The 19,024-nt window shown below is 31.4% G+C and overlaps 2 protein-coding genes across 8 annotated transcripts in view; one reads left to right on the top strand and one right to left on the bottom strand.

Moving 5' to 3' along the window:
• The first annotated feature begins 861 nt into the window (after positions 1 to 861).
• On the top strand, positions 862 to 3,029 carry LOC148303565 (uncharacterized). The gene is made up of 3 exons (XM_088269745.1): positions 862 to 1,308; positions 1,528 to 1,685; positions 2,629 to 3,029. Exons 1-3 carry the CDS (start codon positions 1,194 to 1,196, stop codon positions 2,791 to 2,793), a joined length of 438 nt encoding a protein of 145 aa, XP_088125871.1. The 5' UTR covers positions 862 to 1,193; the 3' UTR covers positions 2,794 to 3,029.
• Positions 3,030 to 4,040: 1,011 nt separating this feature from the next.
• Efa6 (Exchange factor for Arf 6) overlaps positions 4,041 to 19,024 on the bottom strand; it is a 130,070-nt gene continuing 115,086 nt past the window's right edge. For 4 of the 7 annotated variants that reach the window (XM_088269766.1, XM_088269767.1, XM_088269768.1 and 1 more), the window contains exons 16-22: positions 18,663 to 18,859; positions 17,730 to 17,856; positions 17,513 to 17,614; positions 16,789 to 16,933; positions 16,582 to 16,701; positions 15,752 to 15,948; positions 4,041 to 4,722 (exon numbers count right to left, since the gene is read on the bottom strand). In XM_088269766.1, the coding sequence (XP_088125892.1) occupies positions 4,707 to 4,722; positions 15,752 to 15,948; positions 16,582 to 16,701; positions 16,789 to 16,933; positions 17,513 to 17,614; positions 17,730 to 17,856; positions 18,663 to 18,859 (904 nt within the window). In that variant the 3' untranslated portion in view covers positions 4,041 to 4,706. The remainder of the gene's footprint in view (positions 4,723 to 15,751; positions 15,949 to 16,581; positions 16,702 to 16,788; positions 16,934 to 17,512; positions 17,615 to 17,729; positions 17,857 to 18,662; positions 18,860 to 19,024) is intronic. The other 3 variants (XM_088269762.1, XM_088269763.1, XM_088269765.1) reach the window with 1 other exon arrangement.

Genomic DNA, 19,024 nt, shown 5'->3' with positions numbered 1-19,024 from the left:
TGTTCTTATGCAAGACTTTTTTCTCGCTATTCCACAAATCAAAATTTGTATTTGTGAATTTATTTCTAATTCATATAATATTTTGTAATAAAATTTTAATTTGAGCATATTTATAAACCAAACGGCTGTCTTTTGCAAGTGGAAAATAAATCACTCAGTGAATTAATAGAGATTGTCATTTTGCTAGAGGTTCTTTGGGATAATAATTTCCCACCTCAAAAAAAGTTACCGGATGGAAATTTTTGTTAAAGAAAATATTATTACCTTTAAAAAATGGGACAAAAAGAACTACAAAAAATTCAAAATAGTTCCCTTACTTCTGTCGCTTAAAGGGTTAACAGAGGAAAACGTCATATATTGCTAAAATTTCTTCAATAAACTAATCTCCCTTATTCTTCAACAGATTTAAATAAAAAAATTACAATTGTGTTGTAATTTTTTATTAGGTAACAAAAAAACATGAAATTTCCCTAAAGTCTTCTAATTTTCTATATGCCGAGTGGTTGCGCTCATAAACATTTTAATGTTTATGAGCGCAAACTATCCCTTTCGTTTTAAATATAAAATAAATCGCTTTTAAGTTAATGGTAACATGACAAGCTCCAAGAACTACAGGTGCCATCATCAACAGGTGAAAAAACAATATAGTCATAATATCAGTTTAATACGTTGATTGCCTACCTGAAAAGCTGGATTTCAGGAGATAGCCAAATTATTATTTTTCTTTTAAAATTGCCTTTATTTTTTAAACCATCGTTATATAACTTTTTAAAGTGTGTCTTTAATTTTAATATTATCTAAGTTGGTTTAACATAATGTAAATATTTATCACGTGGTAACGCGTGATCGGACATCACGCGTATACGCGTGATCGGCAACCGACGTGTCAACAGACTTTTTTGGCAGTTAGCATTTCTTTAGTAGGTCTTCTAATCGTCAAAATGCCGAGTAGAACCTCAATAACATTACCTTGTAATTTTAATCTCAGTTTGATTTTTTTAAATCATTTGTCAGTTAGCATTTATTTCTTATTGCCAACTTGAATAATTGAACGCGGCTCGTTTTTCTATGCTTTTAAACATTTGAAATGTCAATGTCAAAATTGAAATTACCAAAACAAACGTCACTTGCATATCGTTACCGGATATAATAACGTAATTACATCTCAAATATTTCCCATATTATCACATGAAATGAGATATCATTTAAAGTCAAGATTTTTGATTGGTTTATTCTTGACTTCTTTTCGCCGGCCGGTTTCAGCTGCTTGCAATATGTTACAAACCGAGGGTGAATGCGACGTAAAAGGTACGAAATTATATTAGTTTTCATGATAATGCTTACTTCGTACTTTTCATATTCCGCTTTTTGAGACCCTTAGGTCTCGAGCTTTGTGCGCAACTAAAATATCTGGAATTTTAACTTTATTTGAATCTCGCGGGGAGAAATTTCCATTTAGAATTCCTTTGATGTATCTTAAAATCAATAAAAAATATTATTTCGTTCATAAATTACTTATATTTTCAGGCGTGCATTCAATTGCGTACGTAACCGTTCCTAGTGAAGATGTTGGCAAAACTATTGGACGTAAAATAATTGAATCTAAACTCGCTGCCTGCGTCAATATTGTTCCCAAAGTGACATCAATCTACGTATGGGAAGGTGAAATTAATGAAGACAGTGAAGTACGTATAACATTTTTTCTTCATGACAGTAAAAATGTAATGATTTAACCAATAAGTGGATCTCCCAATTTCTAAACTGAAGCTTGTGGTGTTCTTACGTATATGAGACATAAAAATGCATAATTTTTAATCAGTAATTATCACATGATTCCCTCCCTTTAATTTATTGAAATTGTCACCCCATTTTTATATAATATACAAAAGGTTTGGATAATGTATATTCTAGATATGGTTATCAATCTTGGGTTAAAAAGATGTAGACTTTTTAGCAATCTATCTTCGTAGATAGTTAAATAAGAGGATTTTGAACTATTTAATGATTTCTCTAAATGTTAGTCTATAAATAAATATATGCAGCACTGAGTAATTATGTATAGAGATAGAACTTGATATAAAACCATTCGAAAATTACTGTCGAAACCATGAAAAGTAGAAGAGAAAGCGAGGTTGTGTGCTGTTTCAACCAGTCCTAGTAATAATCTGGTAGTTTGACAAAGAGAACCAAAAAATAGAGCTATTTCCAAGTTTTTATTTTATTTGGCAGAGATCTTCATGAAATGTATGTAAGATTTCTCCTGAATACATGATTTTAAATTTCTATTCAACTTGTAATTTGACCAGTTATTTTATTTAAAATATTTAGAGTGTGTCCAAATCTTTGTGCACGAATCTGGGTTTTCAATATAAATAACTCCTAAGTGGACTTACCCTGATTTGTGAACAAAACATCTGGGGGCCAACAAAAATCCATTAATTCTCACCATAAAAATTGTAATTCTCACCATAAAATGATATACAAGTTTATATTTAGACCCGTAGATGGAAGCATCTGTAGCTTCCGAAACTAGCTGTTAAAATAAATATAACTCAAGTGGTAAAAAATAAGTGTTCTCATTTACAATTCATTCTATTGATGTTTTTTTTTGTTTATTTGTGTTTCCAGGCTCTAATGATGATTAAAACAAGGACATCACGCGTGGATGAACTGATAACATTTGTTCGGGAAAATCATCCTTACGAAGTTTGCGAAGTAATAACTGTACCAATAGATAACGGGAACCCGCCTTACTTGAAATGGATTAGCGATACTGTTCCTGCCAAAAAGTAAAATGCTATAATCCCAGATTAACTTATATTGTATATTGATGCATGCTGCTTCAAAATTATTTATTTTAAATGGTTTTATGTATATATATATGTATGTAGTTAAATAACTATTTACACTGTTAAAATAAAACAATGTGAATGATTTAATACTAAACCATTTTAATTTTATGAATATATACTCATATGAAAATCTGTAATTTTTTGTTGTAAAATATAATTAATATTACTATATAAAAACATTGTTGTATATGTTCGATACCACTAATCTCGGGAACTAACTATGTATGTATTACTGCCACGTATACCAATGATCCCAAACTTTGCTCCGATTCAGTTTAAATATCTACATTTTGAGAAATTGTAGACATTCAAACTGAAATTTAAAATATTTCCCATATTCCTGGAAATAATAATAATAAAAACTCCACGCCGCTATCCTCTCTGTCATTTCAAACCTCATTTAATTTCTCTTCTGTGGTCTCAGTCCCGTGGATTGGTCTGCAGCAACAAATGACACCTCCTTCGCCATTCCGGTCTATAAGCCACTCCTTTATCCCACATACTCACCTAGCTATGAATATTTCTCTAGCTAGTTTAGTACATATCCATCCTTGAAGATGACAAGGTGCTTGTCGAAACCGGTTGGAGAAAAGTACCAAAAATAGAAGTGGTGAAAAACAAAGTTTGTTTTTTTTTTCATAAAATAAATTGCCTTCTTTCTGAACCTCCCTTCTGTCTCTGAGGGCCTCTAGTACCCCCTGAAAAACCCCTCCATCACATGGGGTGGTACCGCCACCTTATGATTGATGGGAACTTATGATTTAGAGCATTATCTATGATTATGCTCATAACAAATTTGACCAATTTAATGACTATAAAACGTGAATTTTGTATGGATTAAGGATATCAAACAGTGATGCGAAGGAGATTTTTTCAACAGAACAGCATATATAGGTTAAAAGTGTCCCGCACAAGAACAACAAGTGTGTAGCTCCAGTATGGACTGACGGGATTGGTTACACACAATCCGTTCAGGCATGTCCCGCACAAATACCACACATTTGCTACTTGAGCACTGGCTAAAGGGATTGGCCACACACATTTCAGCCAGGTAGATCTGATTGAATCAGTTCAGTCACTTCGGTTGCCATGTGCTTAAACTCACACACGGGACAGATATCCGTAGAATCAGGCAAAACTGAAGGTGAGGGCATGAAATAAATAAGTCAATTAAAAATTATCATTTTAATTTATAATAAATAATTGTTGAATATATAATGCAATTTCAGCCTTGAATTTCAATAACTCATTCCTATAGATCGTTACATATACCATACTATGTACCGTTCAATAATCCAAAGGTTTGTGATATTAATACAGTAATAGTATAGAAAAGTCTTAAGATACAATATCGGAGTATACAATACTTATTATTACGACCCAAAGATAAAAGGGTCAAAAAAGTTTATAGTGTATACGTTTCAAAATATGATGCATTAAAAAAAATACATATTTAATAAAAAATACAACTATTAGGAATTGCGCAGGGTCTGAACAGATTAGCAACACTAATAAATAAATCTGCCCAACATGTTTAATTTGATTTGGCTTGTACATTTGTATTAAAATCTAAAGTAATAATAGTTATTTTTACAACATAATTTGGGAGCAACTGTACAATAGTATAATTACTTTTTACCTATGACTTCTTCTATGAACTAGAATTTCCAATAGTATAACACGAGTAGACGCCAATGGAATTTATAACATAAAATGGAAATGTTATACTGTGTGGAATTATTTACAATAAACAAAATCTCGAGTACACGATGGCGGATATTGTTCCACAGGAGTTTAATGGCAGAACACGAAGCAGCACCAACTGAACGGCCATCTGCTTCGGTCGGTCGAATCTCATCCGGCCGAGTCTCTGCAAAGGAAAACCAAACACACAGTCAGACATCGTCCTCCAAGAAACAGACTAATATATACAACAGAATGAAGGACAAACAAATAAATTAAATGTGCACTAAAAATAACTAAGTACTTTAACATGAGGTGTACATAAATCGACATACATTTAAAATAATTAGAATGCAAAGGACAAAATAAAATAAAAGTTGTACACAATAAAAGCGATGCATTCCCAATTTAAGGCGCTGCATGAGCAAATTGGTTCAATACATAGAACGGTACTTAAATCTAAATCAATTTACAAATGATATTTTATATTGATGGTTTAATTTCATAATAAACATATCTTGGTCAATAAATTATGTTATTAAACTGACCTTATTAAAAAATGAGTATTAATCAAAAGTCATTGACAAAATTTATTCCTAAATACAACACCAATTACTTATTAGGTATGTATTTAACATAATTTTCATACTCCGTACCTACCCTGTTTGGATCTCTAAAACTGCAGTGTTACATTCAACAACTAATCATGATAGTATACCAATTTCAGTACAATGGCTCTAAAGATGACCTCTTCAATGGTGGTCGAAATGTCATGTATTCTATAATTGGATTATTTATTGCGTTTAATTCAAATAACAAAGGCAATATCACCATAATGACCAGGTTCCTATTGGTTCTATATGTGAACTCTATTCATCCTAAAGAATGTAGAATTGCAATCTTTTGAAGAAATTGTCATCTATCTGCACAAATATAAAAACAAAAATAATTTCTTTTAGCAAAGCACTATGTGTATGAGACAACTGACAAACATTTAACATTAACACTAAAAATGTATTTATTTTCAACAACAAATTTAAAACTGCGAAATTATATTTTCATAAAGGTATTGAACTAGATGGATGCAAAGGACAACAAATATCTTTTAAAACATAATTGACAGAAACCCGATATAATAATAATTGCATAAAAAGGTAATAATAATTTCTGATATTTCATATTTTGTTATTTTTCAAACTTCAACTGAAATACTGCAAAAAGCTACAGTTCCGAGCTATTTATTATTTTTCTATGGCAAAGCTAATAATTAATTCCTCGACTTAATAGGTTGGTGTATTGGCACTCTACCTTGTACACACATCGCTCACTCCTTTCAAAAACGTCATATATAAAAAAACTTGATTTTCCAGGAGAATGTTTTTTAAGTTTAAAAATATAATACAATGTATTAAAAATAAATATTAAGCCACTCATTGTACTTTTTAGTGTGCAACAGATCTTTTTAGGTAAAACCCGAATGTTTTTTCTCCATTTGAAAAATATTAAGTATATTTAAAAAAATAATTCAACAATACCTTTTCTTCAAAATCTAAAAACAACATTTTCTGCCCTGTAGCCGGTAAATATTAAGTTAAAAATATGCCTCTTATGTTAGGATATAGTACATTTTCTGGGCATTCCGAAGACATGCACAAATGAAAATTGACAATTTTTTATATATGACGTTCTTAAAAGGAGTGAGCGATATGAAACTGCACTGTAGTTTTAAAAGAAAGCTTTAAATGAACAATGGAATTTGTACAGTGACTCACCATGTGTATATAAGTGTCTAAATTGCTAAAACCATTTTGATTGTTAAAGTGGGTTTTCAAACGAAAAAGGCATGTGATGTTAAACCATTCAACAAATAACACATTTTGTGTAAAAAAAAAAATCAGCTGGGAAATGTCTCAATCGGATACTTTGCCAACTTTTAAGAATGAAGCAAACACAAATAAAGGTTGGTCATGCTTTTCTACAGAAATCTACTATTAGAAATATTAAATTTCGTACCGTAAATGCAACACTGAATCCCGGTTTAGATGATAACTGAAAACTGCTTCATTCCTTTATTTATTTGATAGCATATAAGTATGTATTAGCGAGGCAATTCCACTGGCAGTGATGAAAGGTAATGTAGCATTTTGTCAAATTCTTATTACTTATGATTTGAATAAAAAATACTCACTGAATCATAATGACCTGACAGAAAACATTTAAACCTTATACAGACTACTCAGAGTTCAAACTTATATTGTAGGGATGAAAATTAATTTAAGTATTAAAAACATCTTGTTTTCTTGTATCTCTTCTCTGCTAATCTTATGTTGTACTTGTTACCTATCAGAATTATATAATATTATGATATTTGAGTCATGCATCGTTTGGCTCCGTATCAATGCAGCCAAACGATGCTACATTACTTTTTTTGTTTACTAAACATTTACTTGATAAATACCACTAATTATTCAACTAAATTGTGACACATGCTTTTGAGGCATTAACATCATTCTCATATGGCGTTTTATGATGATGTTGAGTACATCAAAACATGTAGCAGTAGAGATTAATAATTAGTGGTATTTACCAAGTAAACGTTAAATTTTAAAATGGATATTGTGACTGCTAAGTGACTCTCGAATCAATTCATGAAAAACTTTATAAGAAAGAAATTTTTGAGTTGAAAATTAAGAAATAGAAATGCAGCTCATTCACATTCAAGATTCATGTTTTTTTTTTTAATTCATAAATTATTTAAAAATTACATTTCAATAATTTATTGACTCTCCTGTAAAATTTATGAAACCAAAATAGGCATTTTACTAGGGGCACTCAATATGATATATTTTTTTAATCTTATTTATTTCAGATTGATAGCAAAAGGTGCTACTGGCATAAATATTATTTTTACTTATTTATTATAAATATAATAGATATGCATACATAGGACGTCACATGTCCCAACTCCATGAGGCTTCATGTTACGTGAAAATGACTTTGAAGAAAGTTTCACTACATTTTAGCAAGTAGTTTTTACTAACTCATATTATAATTTAAAACATACGAGTCATTCTCATTTGTGAGAATTTGAAAAGAGGTTTATTTGATTAAACGTTGGTTTCGTGTGATAATTTTATTTTGGGAACACTAGAGGCTCTAGGGTTGAAAGAATAGACTTAATACAAATAGTTAGAGTTTATTATATACATTCTGAGCCACTCGAGTAAGAAATAGAGTGGACTAAGGTTGACTAGTAAAAAGTAAGTTTCTATTCTATTTGCCGACAAAGCGGATATCTAAATTATTAATATTAGGGTACAAATTTTAAAATAAATTATAATGAAACAGTCTTATGTTTATTAAGGGGAAAATTATTGCTTATGATAAACTAAAAGGGTATCGTAACATTAATAAAACTGTGACACCGAGAAAACTTCACTTAATATTATAATAAGTTTACCCTATTCTATAAATACCGTTTCAACTTCACAATCAACTGACAATTCCGTACATTCACATTCCGTAATAAAGTCATTATAATGTCTAAATATCACTAATTTCTTTAGTTTAACAAAGTACAGGGTGTTATGTTTTAAATGTCTTTATGTCTCGATCCCGAATCCAAAACATGTAAGTTTTTAATTTTCTGTTTATATTGTGTGCTTTCTATACTAAATGCAAGTCATAGTCTCTAGCCAAAATACTTCAACTGTTTTAAATTGACTTTTTTTTCAATTTAAACTCTAGTACATAAAATTTAAGTGAAAGAATACATTAGAAGCTTAATAACAATCAACTTCCAAGATCTCATTTCGCGCACACTCAACAGTAAGCCAACTGCAGTAAATAGTTAACCTTAGCAGCTCGCTGCTAGTATGCTCCCGGACTTAATACATACAAAAGTATGTTTCATTTTTATTAAAATTTGGCATATTTTATTACAAAGAATATCAACTATTAGTTGGTATATTTTAACACATACAAATATGTGTCGCCTACTTTCAAAATCCGCCAGATCCATGTAAGTCGATTTTCCAAAAAATGCTAAATTCTCTGGGTAAAATTTATGTTTAAAAGATTTAAAAGATCTTTAAATAAAATAGAGAATTTTAACATTTTTTTATATTTTTTTCAGTATTAAAAAAAAAACACAAGACACAAACCGATAATGACGTCATCTTAATTTTTGACCTATCCCCACTCTCTGAATTGCCCGATATGAGTCAGAAGGCAAGTTCCATGAATATAGCGGAATTAGAAAAACAAGGCTGTTTTTAAGTATTTCTTAGCAGGGTTTTCAAGTATATAAATATTTTAAACAATAAAACCCACAATTGGCAATAGAGTATTTATTTTAAAATTTTATCAAATTGGATCTGGCGGATTTTGAAAGTAAGCGACACATATAACATTGTTATAAACATTGATTTCAAATAAAACAAGGAATTTTTTTATAACATAAATATTTCTCTAAATTACTAATACGTTTAGATTTCTAAATCTCATGGATCGGTGAATAAAATTGAAAGAATTCAAAACATGACACTCTGCATATCATTAGAGTTCCCAATCTTTAGCTTATCTAACAATAATTGTCCTATAGTTTGACTTGATAAATCAAATCAAATTTTGCTAAACTTGTAAAAGGCAATTATCAACATTCTATTATTTTGCGTGTGCATAACTAAATTAATTCACAGTTTGCAAATTGTCTCTTGTATCATTTTGTCAAAATATCTGTTATCAAATTAAAATTACAATAATTAACATTTTTATAAATAACTTTTGATTACGATAAATCCCCTCTCGTCCGCACTTGGCTGGTCTGGCATTTCGGTTGATCCGACCGTGCTTGAGCCAAACTTGTTAAACAAAACCAGATTCTTTTTCTAAGTATCTTTGTGCTATAAGCAACCTTACCAACCTGACTAACTGAACTAAATAACTACTAATCCCTTTCACTGCCTACCGAGGCATTTCTAGAAAATTTGGTGGTGGTTTCACAAACTTGTATTTATTTAAATATGCAGTGACGGGGATATTGAAAGCTTTTAAATATAAATTCACAGTAAAATCGGGATACAATTTTATACCACATTTTCTATGAATTCGCAACTTAGTTTGTAAAAAAAAGCTTCAAAAGAAGGTCTGTCAGGAAGCCTAGATGCTTCTGTATCAAATCTGGTAATGCGGTGGGACAGCTTTCAATATAAGCAACTTTAAGTATGTATTTTTATAAATGTATTATTGTATTGCTCTTTTTCAATAATAATAACAATTTTTTGCAGCTTATTGCAATGTTTTTTATAGAGAACAAAACATAGTCATTTTTGAGTTCAGATATTGTTTACTGTAAATCTGTATTTTTGTATATTTTTTAATAATCTGACTTTTTTGCATTTCGACCATAAGGTGATGGATTGGAGGGGACTACTGTATTAACATAGTAATAAGATCTAGAGGTTTGGTAATTTATTATACGGCGTCCTAGAGGTGTTTTTTCACAAAAATAATGCTAAAAATTGCCTATCTATTATTATCAACTACCATAGATGATATTGAATGTGTCATACTATTATAATACTCTATATATTTTCTTCCGCAGTTAAAAATAATATTTTTCATAGATGAAAAAATTCTACATGAAGTATAAAATTCCGCAGATTATAAGAATTTAAAATTATATTAAGACTGAACCTTAATTAATTTTTTTATCGAGCAATAGTGTAAGATAATTTTTGCTCTAGTTTACCCGATTTGTACAAGATCATAAAAATTATGCATGGAATTTTGCACGAAATTAGGAACTCTAATAGATTAGTTGATAAGAAAAATGGTATAAACTGAGATGTACTTAATAATTTTCATAAAACTTTTATAAACAACAGGATCGAAACTCCATATTCACCCTACAAATGTATAAACTATTTTCACTATATGTGTATATATATATATATATATATATATATATATATATATATATATATATATATATATATATATATATATATCGGAGATATACAAATCAATTGAGATGGTTAGCACCAATGATTAAATATTTATAATATACTCATAAATAATGGCAAAATTCATAGTTTAACCGAGTTTCACTTAAAATGGAATATGTATATCTCAATGGAATCTAATTTAATTGAGTACTAACCAATTCAAACAAATACATATCATTCCACTATTGAGCTTTATCCTGAGCACCAATACGCATTTATGTATAATTTGTAATCTGAAGTACCATTTACATGAAATAAAAAAAAAAGTTATGTGAAACACGGTAAACTATGAATTTTAAAACATCAGTATATTTGTCGTTGTCCACATCAAGGATTGAAAAATCACTGATTTAAGTATTTGATTTCAAGAAATAAATCAGTTTTTATAATAGTCTCCTATCAGATTGATATTAAAAAGATGAAAACTTAAACTAATACATACATATATTGCAAACTAAAAAATAGCCAATTTTATAGGAGATCAACAAATGTTGACGTTGCATATAATTTTGTGTCATGTTTGACAATATCACCAACATTTGTCATTTGATTTCACTTCTGAATGTATGTTTAAACACTTCCCTTTGATACGAGCAATTTTTTGTATAAGCTCTGTATTTATAGTAATAATGAGTGATACTAATGCAGTGGTTCTTAACCTGGGTTCGATCAAACCCCAGCGGTTCAGTGAGTCAGTCTCCGGGTTCGGCGGAGGTCAAAATACACACCCAATTTATTGTAAAATATTATGAAAAATGATACGACGTGAGATATATTTATTTATCCAATAGATTTAGTATATTATTTGAAAGGAATATATGAATCTAGCAATAAAAGTAATGTGTGTGATTATAATCCAGGATTCGGACCTCACATACTAATATAAGAGTTTCTGCTTAGTAAAAAGCTTCTTTACATCTCACCAATAGATGTCTCTAGTGAAGTTCTAGTGATTTAAGAACAAGGTTTCTAAATTGGTTCATATATACAGAACTTCCAAGAATTTGAGTAGTGTGGTTGTCAATAATGAGTAGAATTGGTGAATGTTACACGTGTGTAAAGTGATCTAATTAAACCAGCCTATGACGGTCGTCAGCCCCGTAAATGCCCAGACTTCCATATTCTTCTTCATCTTTGATGAAATGTCAAAAAATAATATGTAATACAAGAGTTCAAACGCTAAAACAATGCACATACTCCGTATCGTACATTTTTTTACTGGTATGGGACTTTAAAAGTCATAACAAATGTACAAGATCTATTGTCATAATGTGTCGCATTACGAAATGTGATTTACAAAATTGGGGAATCACATAGAACAGAACAGTGATAATTTCCTGGCAATGCTGCCGCCCAAGAGTCGAATTTTATCACCCAAGAAGAGTCGTATATAAAAATTTACCTATGTTTTGAATTATAAAAAATCATTTCTTATTTTTCCAATTAAGGGTTCGGTGAACGTGCATATGACACTGGCAGGGTTCGGGGTACCGAGGAGGTATCCAACATGGTTAAGAACCACTGTGCGAAGTTTAGCTAATGCAAACAGATCGCTATAAACTCTTAACATCTGGGAAATAAAAGTAACATGACTTGACCAGATAACATTTCTATATTAAAATTATTTATTGATCCTCGCTTTTTTAAAGTCTACACAATATTTTTGTAACATGATTAGGTTTTTTGATACGGCTTTAGAAAAAGTATTATCTAGATTACTGTATAATAATTTTTGTCTTAGATATATTGCATGTCAGGAGAGATTACAGTAAGTCCTTAATTTGTATATGATAATAATTATATTATTTTGAGAAATAAAAATACTTTGTTTTTTGATCGACTTACATTTTTACTAACAACCAACTATGTATGTAGTTTCGGCAACAACCTGTTGCCCTCTTCAGGGTTTAATTTATAAATTAAACCCTGAAGAGGGCAACAGGTTGTTGCCGAAACTAGTTGGTTGTTAATAAAAATGTGAGTGAATCAAAAAACAAAGTATTTTTATTTCTTAAAATAATATATCAATATGATCCACAAAGTTAATGCTTTCAATATTCAAAACATGATAATAATTATTCAGTTTTTGTGTATATTGACTGAGAACATGCTGACTTATAAGAAAAGTTTTTTTTTTTACAATATAATAGATTTCTAAGAACTTACTCTGTATTGGTAGATGAATAATAGATACAAATCCATTACATAAGGCAACTAATAATCACGCAAATCAAACTAAAGACAAAACACACTTAGATCACTTGCCAGACCCGGTAGATCTGTACTCACTGTCAACATTACCAAAATACAACTTAGTAGACTCAAAAAATCTATGTTTGATTTAAAATTAATACATAAATTACCATTGTAGCCCGTTACTCATTGTCACCCGTTACTCACACACTATGATGGTCCCTTAAAAAGCTGTTAAATTTCATTTCTGTTTTTCGTGTTAAAGATTACTTGATTTGTCCCACTGATAGTGATCTCTCATTACAAGGCAAGCAAAAGATTTCTAGCTACCGAGAAGTCACCGGCTGCTTGCAATTTTATTTTGCTGTCGACAACAATTTCAACAGCTAATTGCACATGAAACCCATGCACCAAGCGCTTTCAACAAATCGAATAGCATTAAAATATTCAAATTGATTGCTTGATCAATTTTAGAATTAACATATGTATTTGATAACTACATCAGCTGTCACAGTTAAAGAGCAAAAACAATTCATTATATATTTAACCCCAGGAAATAGAGCAGTTAAGAAATAACTATTATGTAACCGCTCCATGCATAAATTTTGGTTATATTTGTATCAGATGAAAATGGCATCAAGAATAAGTAAGGGACAATTAAAAAATCTGTCCCTAGTCAGGCAAGTGATCAAAATATGTGTATAATTTAGAAACTAAAGAGGAGATAGGCCAAACAGTAAAAGAAAACAAAATATAAAACATACATAAGTGCATACATTAGTACATAACACACAAACCACAACCGCCAGCACCAACAGAGATACCTCAACAATAGATACAATTCCTTTATTTAACAAGGTCTTTTCACTCTTGAGAAAGCATCAAGCAGTATGTGGTATAAAATAATTGTGACAACATGCTTGATAAATATGTATACATATTTTATTACTGATAATGTGATTGGTTCTTTTTAAGTAAAATAAATTGAAATGTGACCAGAGAGGAAAATAAATACATATTTTTAAATGGCCTTACTTACAGTACTCATTTGAATCAAAATCAATGTATGTATGTTGAATTTAAAATGTGGGATTCCAGAAAGTAAACTCAGGCTTGATTATGTGGTTATTAAATTTAAATAACAGCAGATGTTGTAAAATTAGTATCTAAAATAACAAAAAATAGTATTTTATCAAAATTGTAAATTAAAATTAATGTCCCAGTGGTCACCAATATACAGCCCACAGGCCGGATTCCACCACCAAAGATTTTCATCCCGCCCTCCCAAAAAAAATCCCAAATTCTGCATATAAATAATTGAATAAATGGAAGCCTTTTATTATTACTTTATTCCCTTTTTTTAAGTAGCTGTACATATAAATTACATATTCCTACATTACAATAAATATTTTTATATTATGAAATAAGCACATATCAGTATTCTAATATTTCATTCCCCAGGCTCCCAAGGCTTAAAAAAAGAATCAATCTTTTTTTCATCCCTTTCTCAAAAAAGTTGGTGACCACTGATCTATACTAATCATTACAGGAGTAATATTGTATATATATAAAACTATTAAAAATACATCAAACATACTTTTGAACACAGATTTGAAATTATATCCAGAATCCTCTTAAAATAATGTTAAGAACAATATTTTTCACAGAATTACTATTTATGAACCAACATTTAAAAAAATGCATAAATAGTGAAAAGACCTTATGAATTGACTTAGATATACTAGATATATATTTCTTAGTTAGGAATACTGAGTCATTATAGATATTTTACGCATAGATAAAATAATATTTCTAAGGAATGTTATCAAAAGCCCAGATGTAAAATATCATAAATGTCCCAATAAATAGTCTATTAACACAAATGTATTCATTTTTAACGATTATTACATGAGCAGTGTTGTTCATGTAAAAACTGCTAGAAAACATTGGCGTAGCAATAACCATATGGCTCAGAGCGCTATGTATAATTAAAAATTCACAAAACTATAGTATATTACATAGAAATATATCAAATCCATGTCATCAAAACCTCTTAAACCCGCTAAAATTGAGCAAATTATACTATGTGTTGATAAACGGAACAAAAAATCTAAGTTTATCAATTATTTTAAGCTACAGAATCACTAATTATTTGAAGATAGAAAGAAGATAATTATCTTAGTAGAAATAATCTTAGCATTTTATAAAGAAATATTGTAAATTTTATAAAGAAACTATGTACAAGAATATGTCAATAAGTTTTGTGAAGCATTGACAAAATGTTTTTATTTTGGTTCTCTTTAAAAAAAAAACATATCAGTTGTCTGGAAAAATGTTGAATTCGAAAGCCAACATTAAATTGGTTCGTCAGTCTAGTTAGCTTCACTTTCCACACCCTGAGCAATACGGTGTTTAACAAATACAATGCAGAATAAATAGAGTTCACAAAGCTTGGTATTCCACTCAGAGAAAAGACAGTCAATTTTGTAGCGGCGTACCAGTCTAACTGGAAAGTTTAGAGAGCCGGGTAGATAATAATATCAACTCAAAAGGACATCAAATTGAGGCAAGATAGTCCAATTATCATTTTGACTATTTTTATTCAATGACGTATCTGCCATATTAAATTGAGTCCTCATTTATATGAACAATGCCTGCTAAAACTATGTAAATTCTGATCATAGTATAGTACAAACAACCATAATTCAAATTTGAAAAATATCACTCAATTCTTGTCGCTTTAAACAAATGCAAGAAAAATCTGAAATATTTTGAACTTGGTTAAAATGATTTCAATGCCAAAACTCCCATAAATAATAAATAAATAAACCCATTGAGTAATTAAATATGTAAAATATTTTAAGCGTCTCTAATCAGTTAGCGAAGCTCTCCGGTTAGACTGGGCTCTCTGGCTGGAGAGGAAGAGTGCACAATCACAGTACGCAAGCGGCGAACACGGCCATCACTCGTCATGGTGTGTCGGGCGCCGTGTATATGGCCTGGCGGTAACTGTACCTGGAGGTGGGGGGCGGCGGGTTGCGCTCGGGCAGCGGCGGCGGCTCGGGCGGCTCGGGGGCGGAGAGCGGCGCCAGGCCCCCGGGGGGCGCCGGGCCTCCGGGGGGCACGCCGGCCGCCAGGGCCGTCGCGCCCTCTAGCCCCCACTGCGACACGCGCGAGCGGATCAGATACGCGTACGTCCGATAGCGCTTCAGCTGCAAACACACGGTTATTATGGAAAAAAATTCTATTTGAATTACAATTATCAGGCAAATCCACAAACGCCTTTTTTTGTCCGTATGTGGTACAAGCAAATCAGGCAAAGGGTTAATTTAGAAATAACAATGTGGTGCCTCATTCGGCCCTGACCACCATAGAGGAACTGATGATGACAAACTATAGACGACAGTGACATCGTAAACAATATGACGTCACCACGCCTTTATAAGCGATGACGAGGAGAAGTACTTCCTCTTTCGCCACCGCACCAGCAGTGTAAACTGCCGCCACATTTTACATCAGTGCCTCGTCGTTATAAAATTTGTAACATTAAATAATTTTTGTGTACATAAACCTAGTACTAAAATTTGTAATCTTAGTGAATCATTCAAGTAAGTCTATTTATTAAATTTTCATCCATTAATAAAACGTAGCTTCTGAGGAGTATTAAATAAACGCACATTTCCCCACATCGGGGGTAATCACGTCCTCCATATCTGGTTACCCCGACGTACTAACATTTCTCCATATCTGTGACCACGTTCTCCATAATAAGTATCACTGCATTCCTAGAGTTTTGAATAAGCGGGCATCGTAAATTATCAGCAAGAAGTGGAGTAATATCTCACCTCACTCTGCAGATAGGCCTCCTTCTCCCTCTGATGATGCGAGGATCCGGGCTGGCGAGGCTGCTTCAACTCCGCTTCGATTCTCTCACATCGTTCTTCGTGGTCTCGTAGCTGCTCACGCTGGGAATACAAACGTAAGATTATATTATAAGAGAGACAAAACAAAAGGCAACACAAAATGATAAAAAATTAATATTGAATAATTACCAGAGTAAGCTTGGTGTGTGAGCATGGCAGCAGGGGCCTCTGGAACTTCCTCTGCGAACCGACAGCTCCGGCGAGAGGTTGCGCAGAAAATGATGCACATACAAAATTTATTGTGTCAATCCAAGACTGTAATTCTTTTGAATCGCTGAAAAAAATCAACGTTAAATGAATCTATAAAAATCCAAAAATTAAAATGATAACTGTATTTGTAATATGGAAGTAAATAACCTTTTTTATATATTAGATTTCAGGCTAGTTAATTTGAAATTGAAGAAGGATCAAAAAGAAATATTTTGAATCAACAAATTTAATATTAAATAAAAAATTTCATACAAAAACTAATGAATAATATTTTCCAATTTTTCGTTTTGTCGACTAAATAACAAAAACGAGTACATATGCACTTTATTTAAAAAAAAATGTTTTTTCATCTTTTCTAATAATTTCATTGAATTCTTCCAGTCAAAATATTTTTTCAAGTTTTATATATAAAGATCATTGGAGGGATCAGAATTACACTATTTTTTTGTTTGTTGTAAAAGTCTAAATGTAATCAATAAAAAAATGACACTAAAATATGAGATAAATATATTTTTTTTAACTACAGTAAAATTCAAATTATGCTCAATTAACAAGTATTTACTGTGTGTAACCTTATTTTAAGATCATCCCACGTGAATCTGAGGATGACTTTATAATAAATCAATATTGATCAGAAATATACCTTGTTTGAAATAAATATTCAGCTTGGTCGGCAGTCTGCAATCTGAACACATGCTGCTTTTTGGTATAATCCGTCGCTCTTGTAGCCAAACTGTGATGTATTCTGCAAAGTAAAGCGTTGAGATGATCCACAAGGTTATTGCATCAACACGAAGAGTTAGGTCAACTTATGGAAGCGTGAAGTTGAATGTTTTGATAGAAAGCGTGTTAAATTCTACCTTATTGCATTGTGCAGATTGTCCGACATTTGATTTTTTCTAAATCCGTGCTCGTCTTTGTGTAAATATAGTATCAAATCCCTAAGTGTGCAGTAGAACATTTTCCAGCCGCGTTTGCCAAATGGAGCTGCAAACAAAACATTGTCTAATCATGTCATAATGTAATAGATCCTCCTTAATATTACAATACAAAAATACAATACAAAAAAAAAACTTTCTTTCATGGCTCACTTCCATACAATTACACTAGGATTGTTTACTGCGGGATACATATTTGACATTTGATTCTTTTTATCACTTAGAAAAGCTAAATTAAGTTTTTTTTAAGGAATAACCCCAAAGCCTCTACTTTTAAGGCTTGTCTGCAGATAGGATAGTAAGGAAAGGGAAGGTAAATGTGAAAAATACACCCAGACCAATTGAAAAAAAATCTTTCTTGAATTTATTTTGTACTTGGCGGGAATCAAACCTGCGGCGCCAGTTTCGCACTTGAGAGTTTACCCAACTACGCCACAGCGCCCGTGATAACAATAAGTTATTCAAAAATTATTTTAATATACGCTTATTACACTTTGCACATATATTCAAATGTGAGAATGTTTCCAGAAATTTTTATATAGTATTAATAAAAGCAGTATGTGTATAAAAAATATATCTTAGAATTGTGATATATTTACAGAAAAGCAAATAAAGTGAAACCTTGATACACCCTGATTTAATAAGTGAAACCTTGATACATACTAATAAGCCCTGATCTAGATCCTGTGACTCAAATAATTCTTGAAGATCCAGAAAATACAGACAAAATAAAACGATTCCATTGTTGAGATTATGAATTTTCCATATTAGCGATTTACATAAATTTATTATTTCAGTTTCCAGATAGTGGTATATTAAATCAGAGAACATTCTAGAAGTGTGGGAAGAACATACTTTTCTTCCCGTTAGTCTCGAGACAGCACTTGCGCATGACATATCCCTTCTTGTACTCGACGGCGTGTGCGCGGTCGGGTACGTCCAGGAAGGGGTTGTGTCCCGGAGCGGGCCCCCGCGCGGGGTGCGCCTCGCTGCCGCGCACCGCGGCCCCGTCCCCTGCGCCGCCCTCAACTGCCTCGCCAGCCTCGGAGTCCCTGAAAATTATTTATAGATTTGGCGTTTAATTTGTAGAACTCCATTTCAATTTGTGTATTAAATGTTAAATCAAACACTGATTTTTTTAAAATCTACGTTAAATTTGCTGTAATAAAGTTGTAATTTATTGTTAAAAACACATAAAAATAAATTCTGTGACAATC

This window comes from Brachycentrus maculatus, unplaced genomic scaffold (genome assembly GCF_059751285.1).
Source record: "Brachycentrus maculatus isolate JH-2025_06_01 unplaced genomic scaffold, ASM5975128v1 h1tg000362l, whole genome shotgun sequence".
In the NCBI taxonomy this organism is placed as follows: domain Eukaryota; kingdom Metazoa; phylum Arthropoda; class Insecta; order Trichoptera; family Brachycentridae; genus Brachycentrus; species Brachycentrus maculatus.
Note: the sequence above shows the minus strand (reverse complement) of the source record. Positions and strands in the feature narration are given on the sequence as shown.

What these genes read in the sequence shown, in the direction of transcription:
- LOC148303565 (XM_088269745.1), top strand. Translation starts at nt 1,194, where the DNA reads ATGAGATATCATTTAAAGTCAAGATTTTTGATTGGTTTATTCTTGACT. An exon ending in GGGTGAATGCGACGTAAAAG is followed by an intron (nt 1,309 to 1,527) that starts GTACGAAATTAT and finishes TTATATTTTCAG; the next exon opens with GCGTGCATTCAATTGCGTAC. An exon ending in AAATTAATGAAGACAGTGAA is followed by an intron (nt 1,686 to 2,628) that starts GTACGTATAACA and finishes TTGTGTTTCCAG; the next exon opens with GCTCTAATGATGATTAAAAC.